The sequence below is a fragment of the Echinops telfairi genome, unplaced genomic scaffold (genome assembly GCF_000313985.2).
Source record: "Echinops telfairi isolate 266 unplaced genomic scaffold, ASM31398v2 ScPeMD7_31;HRSCAF=116, whole genome shotgun sequence".
Classification (NCBI taxonomy): domain Eukaryota; kingdom Metazoa; phylum Chordata; class Mammalia; order Afrosoricida; family Tenrecidae; genus Echinops; species Echinops telfairi.
In genome coordinates, this window is record NW_022103928.1 from 24950428 (window position 1) to 24965650 (window position 15223).

The 15223-nt window shown below is 48.6% G+C and overlaps 1 protein-coding gene across 2 annotated transcripts in view; it reads left to right on the forward strand.

The window, feature by feature from the left end:
• ARHGEF3 (Rho guanine nucleotide exchange factor 3) overlaps positions 1-15223 on the forward strand; it is a 327596-nt gene that overhangs the window by 249398 nt on the left and 62975 nt on the right. Inside the window, exon 1 of one of the 2 annotated variants that reach the window (XM_004702394.2) lies at positions 2455-2613. The exons of the other annotated variant lie outside the window; for it this stretch is intronic. Coding sequence (XP_004702451.1) covers positions 2518-2613 — 96 coding nt within the window. The 5' untranslated portion in view covers positions 2455-2517. Of the gene's footprint in view, positions 1-2454; positions 2614-15223 lie in introns of those variants that run through there. 2 annotated transcript variants of the gene reach the window in all.

Genomic DNA, 15223 nt, shown 5'->3' on the forward strand with positions numbered 1-15223 from the left:
AGGAGAGATGTAAAGGCTTCGGTGGAGTGCTTCCGTGCAGATCTCCAGTGACCTTGGGGCTAGGGGAGCCCAAAGTGAGATATATCACTGCTTCTTGGCTTGCTTTGTCTGTAGTGTTACTCAAGGGTTGCTTTGGCTGAGTGCCCTGGGAGATGGTGCCCCCTTCGCTCCCCTACTATCCTATGCTACTTGGTCAAGCTCCGGCGGGAGGGGGGTACCTTTGTGAGCTCCTATCAGCACAGTTCAGGTTAAAAGGACAAAGTTTTATTCAGGAATTGAGGAATACGGGTAGAATCATTTGATGAGTCTGAGGTACACTCTCTCCCCTCCCCAACTTATTTATCTACTTCTTTCCTGCGCTCTAAGGGGAACGTTTGGGAGAAATGACTCAGCTGCTCTCTTCATACTCATGTGGAACCCATTTCTTCAGGAGCCCCCTTGCACATGTGTGGTGATAATGAAATGACAAAACCAGGTCAGATTCTCCTGCTCCCTAAGGATTGTGTCTACACTAGCTGAACTACACAGGAAAACAGGTGACTTACTGCCAGCACGTGAGACCAGAGAGCTGAGTGTTAGGGGGTGTCCTGCCTAGAAAGTAGAAACTGCAGGGTTCCCACCCCAACTGGAAGGGGGTCTAGACACCTCCATACTCTGTCTCCCATATACCTACAGAAGTCAAACCCAAAGGCCCTCTCTTCCCTGACTACCTTCTAATGTCGCCATGACTCAGATAGGAGGGAGGAGGGAGAATTCCACAGTGTAGCCTACCAAGTAGCTTTTGAGATAAAGGTCATTTTAATATTTAAAAAGAATTTCTAATTTCCCAAGGTAATACACACTAATGTTTGCTTTGTGAAAAAAAAAGTTAAAATGTTACCCCAAAGTCCTTTGTCCCCCATCTTTAATCTTTCAATCACAGATGCCCCATCCCAATGCACCCCACCCCCAAGGGGACTGGTTCCAATTCACTGAAGATCCTTCAAGTTTGCACTGTGTTTATCTACGTCTGTGTCCCTACTAGGACATGAATGATATTCTTGTGTAGATGTGTTTTAAACATAAATTATATAGCGCTGGGCTTATTGTGCACATATAACAGTATACCCTGGACACCTGGTTCCTTTTTCCCTGCTACCGAGTGTAGTCCACAGCCATTGAAGTGGAATGGATTCCGACTCATAGCAACACTATAGAATAGAGAAAAACTGCTCTGTATAGGATTTCCAAGACAGTACATTTTTACTGCAGCAAACTATGTCTTTCTCCTATATAGTGCGGCTGTGAGTTAGACGTTGGACTGATATCTGCAAGGGCTATAGATCAAACTCACCAATCGCTTTACAGGAGAAAGATAAGCTGTCTGCTCCCATAAAGATGAACAGTCTCAGAAACCCACCTCTCCTTCACTGCCTACAAGTCAATTGCAACTCAGAGTGACCCTATAGGACAAGAGAACTGTCCCTGTGGGTTTCAGAGACTAACTCTTTATAAGGGGGTAGAAAGCCTTGTCCTCCTTCTGAGCAGCTGGTGGGTTCTAACTGCTGGCCTTGCGGTTTTAGCCTGTGCTTAAAACCTCCAGGGCTCCTATCTAAGGTTGCAATGACTCGGCAGTGACTCCATAGCCATCGGTGGTTGGGTCAGAGTACATGGCTTTTCTTGGATTCCAGAAAGGAAAGTTAGTTTGTTTCTGGGTGTTGGTTTGTTTGACTGACCCAATCTATAATTGTCCCCTCGCGCGCTCGCCAGGTCAGTGTTTCTTTAGAGGGGCTGGGAAGGTTGGTAGTAGTGCCCCGACCTTGCTGTGCAGCTTTGTACTTGAAACAGCCAGGTCGACCAGTCCTTCTGAGTGGCAGGCAGCCTCTTACCCTCCTCTTCACGTTTCAAAATGGGTGCAAGGTAGAGACGGGGCCCTTTCTAGAGGTGGTTGACTGTTCTGAACCCCGACTGTGGAGGTGGTCACGCGGGCGTGTACACTTGTCAGCTCTCAGAACTGTGGGTACTCTTAACATGGGTGCATGCAGGGACACTCCAATGACGAACTGGAGGAACTGTGTGCAGGGGAGACTGGCCTGCGAATAAGGCAAGCCAGAAGACCACCTTGTCCTTTTTTAAGGGGGCTTTTCAAGCGCTCGCTTCTCCCTACCACTGCTTTTACTAGGGCCTCCTCCCCACCCTCCGCGGCCGCTACTTCCACCCCGGGGGTTGCCTAGCAGCCCGGGGCTTCCGCGCGGCCCCGCCCCCCGCACGCTCCGGCTCTACCTGGGCGGGGCCAAGCCTAGCCCCGCCCTCCGCTGGGTCGGCTCCGCCGCGGCCCCGCCCTCCGCTCAGCTGCGTGCCCGCCGCGTCAAGCCCGGCATCCCTGAAGCCGGCAGTCCGTCTCTGTCGCTGCCGTCGCTGCCGCCGCCGCCGCCGCCGCCGCCTGGCACCGTGGAGCTGGGGCCCCCTTTCGCCTGGGAATTTTGTGATCGTCTGGGGTCAGCGGTGACATCCCACAGGGCCGGCCCGGCAGCCGCCATGGTGGCCAAGGATTACCCCTTCTACCTCACCGTCAAGAGGGCAAACTGCAGCCTGGAGGTGCCCCCGGCCAGCAGTCCGGCCAAGGACGCCGAGGTAGGCTTTGCGCCTGCCACCTGTACCTCCACCTCCCCGTGTCGGACTCTGCCCGTCTCCCGTGCCTGCTCCCTAAACTCGACACCCCGGCCCACTCCCATCGTGCGCACTGGGCGGGGGTCCCCATTTCCCTGTCGTCTCACGCCGCCTGCCCTTTCTCTTTGGATGCAACCTGAGCCGCCGACTCCGTTTCCGCCCCTCGCCCCTTCCTCTCTCCCGCGATCTGCAGGTCTCGCATATGCCTGTCTGCCTGTCTGCCTGTCTGCCTGTCTTGTCTGCTGGACTGGGCCGAGAGACTCGCGCTCGCTGGATCCGCAAGGCCAGATGCCAAGGAAGAGCGACCCTTTAGCGGTCTCTTTCCTGGTGTCTGGTTTCGGGGAGCACGGGGAGGTTCCTATGGGGGCCCTCCGGATTTCACACCTGCCCGATTTGGCCTTGCATCTGTTTGGCATCGAGGACAAAATACGGAACTTCCGTTTGTCTGTCACCTGGGGCCAGTGGAGGTCCTTCAGCTGGGGGCTCCATGAGAAATGTGAGGGTTTCCCTTTGAGATTCTAAAAATGAATTAAACGCCACGGGGTGAAGGGAAGCTGCCTGCAACACGAGCAGCCGCTCCCTCCTGTGCCTGGGGTCCTTGCTAGGAGTCCTCCCGGCCTGTGTTTAGTCTGCCTTTTCCTCCTGTGGGTTTTGTCTCTGGCGCTCCGCTGGAGTAGAGACACACTCTCTTGGAGGGTCTAAGCTTTCATGTAGACCACAGTGAACGCGTGGCTGTGGTTAAGATACCGTGGAACCCACGAGCCAGCTCGTGAGTGCCGCTCGTGTGTTTATGTGGGAGATCTCCGTTCTCCGCAGGGTGAACTGAACCTTCATTGCCGGGGAAAGTCTGGAGGCAGGTGTGCATCCGGCCTTGTGTCAGCATTCTTGGGGGCGCCACCCCTCGGTCTGCTCAGTTGTGTGCGCTCAGCTCACTGAATTATAGATATTTGGGAGAACACCATCAAAGATGCATTGCCTCTTAACCAGAGCCTGTTCCAAGCTGACAAGGCTCCACAGTCTGTTGTAACCAGCTTTCTGTTCGCTGAGTGCAAAAGAACTTCTCCCCCTGGTCCTCCCCCCTCCCCCAGTGTGTTATAGGTTTTCACAAAGAGTTTTTGTTTCCAGCAGCTGTGGAAGTGTGGTGGCCCTAGTGGCAGTGTTTGGACCCTGATTTAAGTTGTGAGAGGACAACACCTGCATATAGAATTCAGGTTGATAAGGTTTGGAGTGGATAGAATGATTTTATCAATGGGAACTTCATAATTGACTGAGTGTAGGAGTGGTGGGGCCAGTGCCCTCCAGCTCCTTTTGAAAGAAAGCAAAGCATAACCAAGCTTAATTCATATGTTGAAATGGGTGAAAGAAAGCAACAGTGAAGATCATTGTGAACTCTCACCAGTCTATTCCGTTATCATTTTGTGCTGTTCTCCCTCCCACCCTTTGCCCCCCAGCGGTTTGGCTAAAGGCTTAAGTAACACATCTGCTTTGTCTTATTCGACTACTTCGAAAGTCGATTCTGTACATCACAAATGTGATGTGAGGAAAACGTCGGATATCCATTGGTAGCTGGATCCAAGTGATAAAATGTGATTGTTCATTTATGTGGATGATCCTGGGGTAAGCAGAAGGATAGGGGAGAGATCATTTTGGGAAAGAGTTGGTAAGTATTTTTCAGACTTTTTGTTTTGTTCTTGACGAAATGTTTAAATCAGAGTGGAACTATTCCATAGGTGCTGTGCTTTGAGGCAGAGGCGTCCAGTCCAGTCAATCCCCTGGCTTCCTTTAATCACTTCCTGATCACAGAGGTGGGCACCATTGGAAAATGAAACACTTGAGTTTAGTGGGCAGTTTTCTGGCTTCATTATCAGCCCTACTTCATGAGTAAACCCACTGTCAGGTAGAGTCGATTCTGATTCATTTCTAACCTTGTAGGACAGTAGAACTGTCCCATAGGCGTCCCTGAATAGTTAAATATATTTCCGACCAGTGGGTGTCATCAGTATTTGTAAATGTTTAAAAAACGGGCATTCCCTCGTGCCTTTAGGAAAACATGATTATATAATTGTTTATAAACTAGACATAGGCTATGAATACCTTCACCGGTTATTTTAAGAGACACCATTTTCTTTGTAGAAAATGGTGATCGCACAGAACAAGAAAACAGGATTCCAGGCCCCACTGGGCAGTTGCAGCAAAGCACCTGTGCTCCCTGACTCGTTAATGGGCGAATCTGCCGAATTCGCCGCAGGGAGGACGGTGGTCAGATCGCAGACCTGGCATGAGCCTGCTAGCCTTGGTTCTTGTTGCAGCAGGCACAAAGCTGAAGGCCACTTAGGGAAAGGCTCATGGGGGCGGGGGTGGGGGACGTGGCTGTTTGTCACTACTGTGCGTTTGATGTCGTACACTCCAGTAAAGATTTTCAAAAATAGTCCCCTAAAAGCAAAGGATATCAATGTCTCTACTTTTCATTAAGTGCTTTGTTTTTTTAAAAATAGTTATTTCAGTGATAATTTCTAATGAAAGAAAAAACATTTTATGGTATTTTACAAAGATTATGATATTAATATAGTACTGCTTCCTAATCCAGGTATTTATTATGGTGTGGCTGAGTCAGGTCACAATCGTTTAATTTTCATACCCATAACCATCTAGATCCCTCCAGCTCTAATCATAAGGAACTTAGGTCAAGGCGCTAGACTTTCACAGAGAAACATGGTGGCATGTGAGCATCAGTAAGCTGATTTCTTCTGATCGAGATGCAGCTTTGCTGTAGTTATTGTTGTTTCCAGATTTGAGGGCATCTCCCTCCCATGCCAGGAGTGCTAGTTGCTCTGATCAAGTTGTAAAAGGAGAATTGTTAGCTTTAATGAGTTGCACTGATTGTAAGTCACAATCACCATTTCCCCCAGTGGGGAGGCTTGCTTTTAATGAAAGAAGGCTCAGGTGAGTCAATAGATTAGCTAAAGATGCTGGAGCCTGGTGAGAAGGTTTTAAGAGTTTCAGCTCCAGTTTTATATTTAATTAAAAAGACAAAGGATTCAAGAGTCTCAGCTCCAGTTTTGTATTTAATTAAAAAGACAAAGGATGCGTGTTTCTGCTGTTTTCTTTCTAAGAATATAGCTGACAACTCTTGATGAACAACTTCCTTTGATTTTATGATCTGCAATTTCAGATGCCGGTCAGGATTGAGCCATTGTTATTAAGTGTTGTTTGTAGCCGTTACCTCTGTCTCTCTGTGGTTTTAAAGATGGGTAGTGCATGGCCCTGAAACTGTCCACACAGATTGCTGACTACTGGCTTGGTCTCCAAAGTAGAGATTCTGATTGGCTCAGCCGGTAGCCTTGTGTGGCACAGGCAATAATGACATGAACCTAAGAGTGATATTCCCGGCTATTTCTAGAGGGCAGGAGTGGCCCAGGGGTCTACCTTGCTGGAGAACTAAATCCAGTTCACAGCCAATGCACCTCTTACAAAGCCACTACCCCTTTATCAATAGAGCCTTTGAGTATTGCTAGGCTCCCAGTGGTTCCATCCTCTTGTACTTAAGGTCGCCATATGTCAGGTCCCAGTGAGTCAGGTCAGCTCAACAGCAGCAACTTCTCCTTCTAAGTCTGCCACAACTAGTGTCTCGTTGGATACCCGACCATGTGGTAAAGCTCATAGTAAGAACCGATGGTCTTCTCCCATTTGTGAATGAAGCAGTGACGGTAGGTGACTTGTAGAAAGTCATGAAGAAAATTGGCAGCTGAGCCAAAATCCAATGCCAGCGTTCTTGATGGCTTCCATCCAGCATCCCATGCTGGTGTCCCTTGTACTAGCTCAGGGTGTTTACCTCCCAACAGGAAAAGAGGAGATTGAGGCAGGGGCGTTTGCAAAGTTGAACAGACATGTAAAACACGTTAAGATACATGTTTTTAAAAAATCAGTAACCTTCAACACTTTTTGGAACTGAGAAGGTATTTTCCAAGCTTGGACTCTAAAGGGCAAGGTGAACTCTCAAACCCCCGATGATTTATGCCACAGTCAGTCAACATGGACATTTGAAAATTATACACACCTGGGCTGTCCTCCTTGCATGCCAGCGGGAGAGCTGCGGGTGTCAGCCGGTCTCCAGTAATGTATACATTTCTTGGAATCGGTGTCCTGTAGTATTGAACTGACGGTGTAGTCAACAGAAATGCTCTGGGGGAGTTAATTAGGTTAGAGCCCGGAATTTCTTCAGATGACTAAATTAAGTAGACTCTGGAATTATGTAGCCTGAGTGATCTTGCTGGGTGGGGCGCAGTGCAGGGCTACCCAGGGAAAGGCATCTGTCCATCCCTCTGTGGTTCTTTTTTAAAGTTCATTTTAATCACTTTATTGGGGGCTCTTACAGCTCTTCATACATCAGTTGTGTCCAGCACATTTGAGCATGTGTTACTGTCATCTTTCCTGGGTGATTCCGAGGCTGGTTCCAACATCGAGTATCCCGGTGACCTTGGGCATTCAGGATGCACGTGAACTGGGAACATTTTCATCAGAGGAAGTAGATTGACTTTATACGTACATGTTTGAGGCTGTTCAGGGCATCGACTGTGGAATGGCACTGCCAGGGTCGCATTGTCATCTCCAGCACGGGCTAGTGGGTGACCGTGGAGAAGTAGCTGTGCTTCTCTAAGCCTGTTTCCTCAGGGGTGAGCTAGGGATGACGGTCGTTCTGTTTCCTTGCACTGTCATACCAGTCGAATGAGATGAATCATGTGCGGCGCTTGGCACAGTGCCTGGCCTGTAGTAAGGTCTCAGTGTAGTGTATCTTCTAGACCAGCAGTTCTCAACCTGTGGGTTGAGACCCCTGTGGGGGTCGAACAACCCTTTCACAGGGGTTGCCCGATTCATAACAGTAGCAAAATGACAGTATCAGCGAAAGTATTTTATGGTTGGGGGGGGTCACCACCACATGAGGAACTGTATTACAGGGTCGCAGCATTGGAAGGTTTAGAACCACTGCTCTAGACCAAGGCCTTTGCATTTCCAAACCCACCCACTCACCCATGGCCATCGAGTGGATTCCATCTCATACTGACCTATAGGACGGGGTAGAATTGCCCCTTTGGACCTCTAAAGCTGTATGTAATTCTTTACCCTAGCAAATAACCTCCTCTTTCTCTTTGTAGCAGCTGGTGGGTTCAAACCGCTGATCTTGTGGTTAAGAGCCCAATGCCCTACCAGGGCATTTTTAAACTGGTTACTAAGAAACATCACATAACCATGCTCATTTCCTGAGTGCTGTCTTATGCACAGCAGTATGTTAGGAGGTTTACTTGTAAGTCTTTTTTTCCTCATCATTGTCTTAATAATAATCCTGTGAGGTTGGAATTATGGCAGAATGTCTCCCACAGCACCACAGAGGCAGTTTCGCCCTGAAACACATAGGGGCACCATGAGTTGAAACTGACTCTCGCACCTTCTAGTTTCTGTAGAAGCTCAGCGGCTCCGAGCCAGCATAGTGACCTTCTTAGGACGGGATGGCCGAGCTGCTAGGTGAAGGCTTGCAGAGTTACACCCCAGCCTGTCCCTGAAGCCTGTACTTTTCCGACCACATCATGCTGTCTCTAAATGACTCAATCACTGGCCTCCTCACCACAGAACGCACACAGGGTGAGCCTGACCACCCAAGCAGATTGTCAAGTTTTTCCTGAGGGCCCGTGCAAAAGCCGTCCCCACTCGTCAGTGTCTCTGACTACCTACTTACCAAGTGGCTGCAGCCCCTGCTGGGAGGGTCTTGGTAACTCTTTTTTTCTATTTCTCAAGACCAAGCAGCTGGGTTTTAGCAGAATTCCATGCGCTCAGCTCTGTGGAGGTGACACCGTGAGTTCTACGATTAGTCATTTTGCTTATCTACGTTAGCCACCCGCCTTCACAGAAGCCAGTAACTGGGAGGCCCTGACTGCCATCTGGATATGTGCAAATTGTCTTTTTTTTAAAGACAACCCACGTTTGCCTGTAAAATCCTGGACCAGTGCCACTCTTTTCCTAACAACTGAATGAAAATAAATTACTGCGCAGATCCTCATTTTGCAAAACCCTGTGCACATGTAATTGTGACTGATGGTGTGCGTGTATCTGGAAGGGCGACCTCTTGGGTGATGTGTGCGACGCACTTGCCTCCCATAATCGACGGCGCTGCTCGTGGTCACACATGAGATGAGGGACGCGCCGTGATTGCATTGCCACTTATTCTTGTTGAGTTGGCTCGTGGGTTGGACTGCCAGAGGTGAAGGCCAATGGCTTCCAGTGCCTTCCATGTTTAATAAATTGCCATCAGTTATTAGCTTTGGAGAGGCTATTTCATCAGTTAATCCAAAAGGGCTCTGTACCCCTGAGGGCTGAGAGGGGTTCTGTTGATGTCTAGAAACACTTGTGCCTAGACTTTCTGTTTGGGCCATTGTGGCCTTTTGGGAGAGGGCAGCCCTGATTATTACTGAAATTAAATTCAAAACAGCCCCCCCACAAACACACACACACACACACACTCACTTCCCCTGGGGGGATGTGTGAAACGAACTAAACTAACCTTCAGGAAATGGCCCTGGGGTCTTTGCAGCATCCCCAAACCTCAGAGATCAAAAGGCCCTTTGAGAACTTGTCGCTCATTTCTCTTCCATTCATTCTTGGCTTGAACCCCTCTATGAGCAGACGGCTCCCTACCTTCCATGGTCACACAGTACCTCTCTGTCCGGTGTGGAGCCAAAGAAAGACCCGCTGTCCATCGGAACCGTGCTTTCTGGAGTTGTATTTTCTCCAGTGGGGCGTTGGTGGTTCAGAGTTAGAATGCTCGCTCCCAAGGAGGGAGATCCAAGTTCAAAGTTGCAGCCGTGGAGCGCCAACACCGCCCATCCCTCAGCAGAGGCCTGCGTGTGTGTTGATGAGGCTGACAAGATTTGAACAGCAGTTTCCAGACTCAGGTGGGCAAGAGGAAAGGCCTAGAAAACTATTTTCCAAAGTCAGTTGGCAAAAACCTTATAGGTCACTACAGTCTGATCTGCAGGTGACATGGGGAACGGGGCAGAATTTCCCTCTTGTGGCGGGGTCGGTGTGAGTTGGGGCTGATTGGACAGCTGCTAACAATCACAGCACGGTCTGTGGTAACCCTTTCTTGCATCTAGCTAGTTTAGAATTCCTCTTTCCTCCTCACCTGCTCCTACTCGGCACGCATGTGCGTCTCCTCACAGGCTTGTTTCCTGCCTAATCATTACTGGTTCCTCCAGCTCTTCCGAGCATAGCACGTCGCCAGTCTCCTTTCTTCCCCTGCTGGTTTCTGTTGGCATTGTCTGTGTGCCTAGAAGTGGTGAGAATGGATCAGTCCAGAGAGCCGTATATCTTGCTGAATCACCACACAGTGCTGCTTTTGAGTGTAATGGGCTTCCTTAGACAAGATAAATATGCCCAAACATGGGGAAATGTGTGTCAAATAAAAGCGACAGGCTAGAAATTATTATCTCTTTTGAATAAGTAGCATAAAGAGATGTAGAAGAACACCTTAGGATATCCATTGAGCAATGAAAAAAGGCTACTAAGAGGCAGTAAATGTCATTTAAAATGTTCACTCTAATATAAATTATTAGAGTGAAAAAGACAAATAAGATTAAGGGGCTCTTTTATACCCAGGTGAAGTCAGAATTATTTTAAAGACATGATAAATGCCAATGCTGGAGCTGTTTCCAGGAAATAATCCACCTGTGAGAGAAGTTGTTGGTGCATACTGAAGACATAAAAGGGTTCAGTTTGTTTGAAACTGTTAGTCCAGCACGGAGTGGGGGTGGGTAGAGACATGCATGTCCAAAAAGGTTCTTGATGCCAATATTTTCCATAATGAATATACTACATGTGTGCATTTTTTGTTTCAAAGTGCTTTGTATATATCCCTTGCCTCAAGACCCAAGGGTGATTATCTTCATTTTAAAGGTAAGGATACCTAAGGGTAGAGCAGCGGTTCTCAACCTGTGGATCGCGACCCCTTTGGGGGTCTAATGACCCTCTCACAGGGGTCACTGGATTCATAACAGTAGCAAAATTACAGCGATGAAGTAGCAACGAAAATACTTTTATGGTTGGGGGTCACCACAACACAAGGAGCTGTATGAAAGGGTTGCGGCATTAGGAAGGTTGGGAACCACTGCTCTAGAGGGAGGCCAACTGACCAAGTATCAAGTTTGTTCCAGCATAATCAGGATTACAGTGATCTCTGTTTGATAGGAAGGCTGTTCCAGATCTTTGCCTGTGGCTAGAGGTGATCTGCCTGCAGCTTAATCTCATTAGATACTCTACAGTTGGGTTTGGGGCTCCCACTATTCCCCAAAGCCTTCCACAACTTGGTGTTCACAATTTTAGCTCTATACTTTTCCCTTTGTCATATTTGAATTGTATTATTGTCATCTTTGAATCACACAAGCTGGTGTGCTTCTTCCCTGTGGGCTCAGTTGACTCCTAGCTTTGATGGCTGCTTGTTTGAAGACAAGCCTTTAAGACCCCAGGCACAATTCTGAGTGACAGCTGGACACCATTTGCTCTCTTCACCACACTTTGCTGTAGCACCCTTATCTTCAGTGATCCTTTCATGCAGGTGAGTGTTCAGCAGGCCATGTTATCAGAAGTAACTGTTCTTTGATTCTAGCTAGAGTTCAGTGGGGGCCCAGAATCTCTCTGCTTCTCCCTGGGGTATGTATGCATGACTCAGGTATACTGTCAGGGTCTATTAGGACAAATTCAAAACCCCATAAGACCAGACCAGTTACCTCAAAAAGAGAAACAACAACAGCAACCAGCCAACTAGCAGACAACAAAAGACAAACAAAAACAAGCAAAGTAAAGGCAGGAAAGCAAAACTCCATAGAACAGCAAAGTATAACCCACTGGGGTATAAGGCGATTGTACTTGTAGCATCAGTTTTTCCAAAGCCACAGCACTCTGGCCACGGTCGGTGTGAGGAGTCTGCAAATACAGTCCCACCGCGAGGCCGCAGCCCGAGTTGTTGCTCCACAGTTTGCGCTCCCATTCGATTGGGCTCTGTGTAGGCATGGGGGTTGGTGCCAGGGGGAGACTTCCTGGCTGGGTTCTTCCAAGTTCAGATCCAACCTAACAGCTCAAAGCCTGCCATGTCGCTGCGAGGCGGGCATCGAGGGACTGGTGATTCTGGGTCCCTTGCCTTTGGACACCCACCAAACCGGGGATTTCCCCCACGGTCCAATGGCTGCCACTTCCACAGGTCCAGGAAGGCTACTCTCTGTTTCCTCTTCTATCTGAATGCCCCTTCCTCAGTCCCAGGGTGCAGGCAGCTTTGAGGTAGGGCTCTCTTTATTCTTGCGGCCTCTACGTTAAGTCCTTCTAGTGTAACCCCCGCGTTATGGCATGCTGCCCTCAGGGTCAGCTTCCAGGGTCGTCATCGTGTTTAGTCCGTAGCATGTTTCACTGAGGGTTGGGTAGAAACCTTACCCAGGAACATAACATTCGGACCATGGCCTGCCCAGGTTCGCTAGCTCAGCTGGATCTTGAAGTCCATCTTCTTATTCTAGCCTCAAAGACTTTCCTAGTTATTATAACTGTCAGAAAACCCAGCAGCCTCTCAGTTCTGCAATAGGGACTGGTCCTGTCCTAGGAGACCATTGTTCCAGGGCCTCTGACACAGAGGTCAGCGGCATGATTTGCAGACATTATAGTGTCTTTGAAAAACAAACATAAAAATGGAAAAAAATTGTCATTATAGACACAATGTGGACAGTTTCAATAGACAAAGGGGCTTCCAAGTGTTTGTGGAAATTTTGTCCTTCTCTTTCTGTTTTTCCAAGATCATTTTGAAGCCCCTGGCTATGTGTGCACTTAGGATTCAGAGACATTTTTTATATAAGAATCTTATGTGCCTGTAAGACTCACTTGGGGAGCTTGTTAAAATGTAGACCCCGATTCAGAATATCTGGGGTGGAAATGTCATTTCTCTGCAGCAGGTTCAATCAAAATGAACCGAGTTGATGTCCTGAAAGGGAATTTCAAACAGGTGAGGAGGCAGGGCCACAACTCCGGTCCCTCCTTGCCCAGCCTTGACCTCTTGGACCCTCCACACTGTCTACTCAAGCCAGTCCAGTCTAAGGGGTCGGTTCTAAGCAAGATGGCCCATTATGGAGTTCTTGGGAGCATTTAGACCAACCTCATTAGAATTCCCCAGAACAGTATGGGCAGTGAGTGAACTCATGTGAGAGGGGTGGCCTGTCCCTTGGCTTGCACACTAGGAGATCCAGCCACATGCAGCATGTCATACTTGACGTGAGACTGCTGTTAAATAAAACGCCCCCAAAGACTGGTTAGATGCTCTTCTGCATGCAGATGACACACATTAAAATGATACCTTTCTAGAGCTTTGCAGAGACAGTGTTTGCAGCAGAGGTGATCATTGAATAGTCAGGAAAAACAGCTTTATCGGAGGACATACATGTTAACAGGTAGAGTTCGGGGTCTTCCTCTAGAAGGGAAGGAACGTTGGTCAGGTGTTAGGCTGCTAACTGAAAGGTTGGTGGTCCACATTCACCCACCACTCCTCGGGAGAAAGATGTGGCTGTGGGCCATGCCCAAAACTACAGCCTCAGAAACCCTATCGAGCAGTTGATCTACTGCTGTAGATCTACTCTGTCCTGTAGTGTCACCATGAGTTGGCATCGAGTCAGTGGCAGGCAGATTTTGGTTGCAGAGAGAGAGCGAGCTGACCAGTGAGTGGAAAGAGATGGGCTGAAGGTCATCTTGGACCTTGTGTGCTTGTGCTGGCCTTGAAGCAAGGCCAGTGCAAGCTCCCTTCCGGAGTGTTCTATCTTACATTGAAATACTAACATTTCATAATCCCCAAGTGACGCAGGCCTGCCAGGATGACCCCAGGCAAGTATAGAGGAGACCATGGAAGGTCCCTGGTGAGCAAAGAGCAGCAGCTCTGGTGCTCCATTGGCGAAAGGCTCCGTGGCCAACCCCAAGGCCAGTGATAGGAGCCCATCAGCCACTCTGTGGGAGAGAGGCATGGCAGTCGGCCCCAGTAAAGATTTGAAACCCCACAGGACCACCCTAAGTAGGCCTCAACTCGATGGCAGTGGGGTACTTTTGCATTTTCTGGTGAGGTTTTGGTTCTTAACCTCCCACAGGCGTGGGGAGTGGCTCATGGATACACCCTGTGAGGTTCCCGTGGTCTTGGCGCATTTTCTCGCTCCGCCTTCACCACCCTACTCCCTTTCTGGTGCTGTTGGGCGTGTTCTGAGACCCAGGTGAAGAGGAAATAAGCTCTCACAATGTATCGGAAGAGGGAAAAATTGATGAGAGTTTGCACATAAGCCACAGACGCGTGGTAAAAGAGTTGCCTCCACCCCTTTCCGCCCCATCAGTTTGATGCTGACTTGCCTGAGAGTTTGAAGAGGAGAACGTGAGAAAAGGCTCCGTTTTTCCTTCTTTCTCTTGGGAAGTCTTCGAATGCTTCCTGCCCATGCTCTTGGGGCCTCCCTTTGTTCCGGCTTCCACGCCACGCTTGGGAGTGTGCTTTCTTCACCAGCCTTCTGAGTCAGTTTAGGCTCGTTTTCACCAGAGCTTCCCTACTAGCAGGGCATGGGTGCCAGTTGGTTCCGCGTCTCTGCACCTGAGAGCCGTGGCTTCTGGAACCCCAGGCGGGATTCGATCGTATCTCCTGGGTAGTGGTGTCTGTCCCACTTGTGGGAGCTCACATGACCAAGGTCAAGGTGCTACAGGGCCGAGACACAAGCCAATGTTAAATCACCGTCCCTTTTCAGTCCCCTGCTGAGCCTCATCGTGCCAGAGCTGGGGGCCAGCCGTGTGTCCCTCACATCTCGATCGCTTGGCTGATTTCCCAGCTACACAAAGCTTGGGCCTTTGACTTGGAAACTTCCACACAGGACAAAGAACCCAACAAGAGTTGAGCAGCCGGCTACATTTTTTTTTTTTAAGTTTGTTGCTTTTTGTGGCAGGTGATCATGATCTTCTATTTAAGGCAGTCACATCAGGTTTATTTGTACAATGAATTGTTGAAACAATGAGTAAGTTGTAGAAACGTGAACTACCTGATTGCTTTGGTGACGGGAACATAAGGCAAGGCATTGTCCTGGTGGACGCTGAGCTTGGGCACTGTGCAGCGCGCACGAGGCATATTCAGAGGTCTTTTGTAGGAGAAATCGCTTTCACAGGAAGTTACAAAGTTTGGTCACAGTCACTTGAATTTGGACTTCGAGCATAAAACCTAGATTTCAGATATTAAAACTTTCCAGTAGATACAAAAAATATTGGCTTTCATGTGTCATAGAAAATAATTTTGGACTACAGGTTAGCCAATTTTTAGGAAAGAAAACCACATTTCTGTTGTAAGAAGACCAGTCTTTCTCTTTTCAGAGCTGCAAAGAAGTGTTAAAGTTCCATCTGATATCACGTAACCTATCCTCCTCCTCCTTCCCCCTTCATCCTGGAGGAAGGATGGGGCAAGAGTTACTCTCCCACAGGGACCACACGTTCCTTTGGTGCGTCTGTAAAGTGTAATGGTTCTGGATTTGGGTTTGGGGTC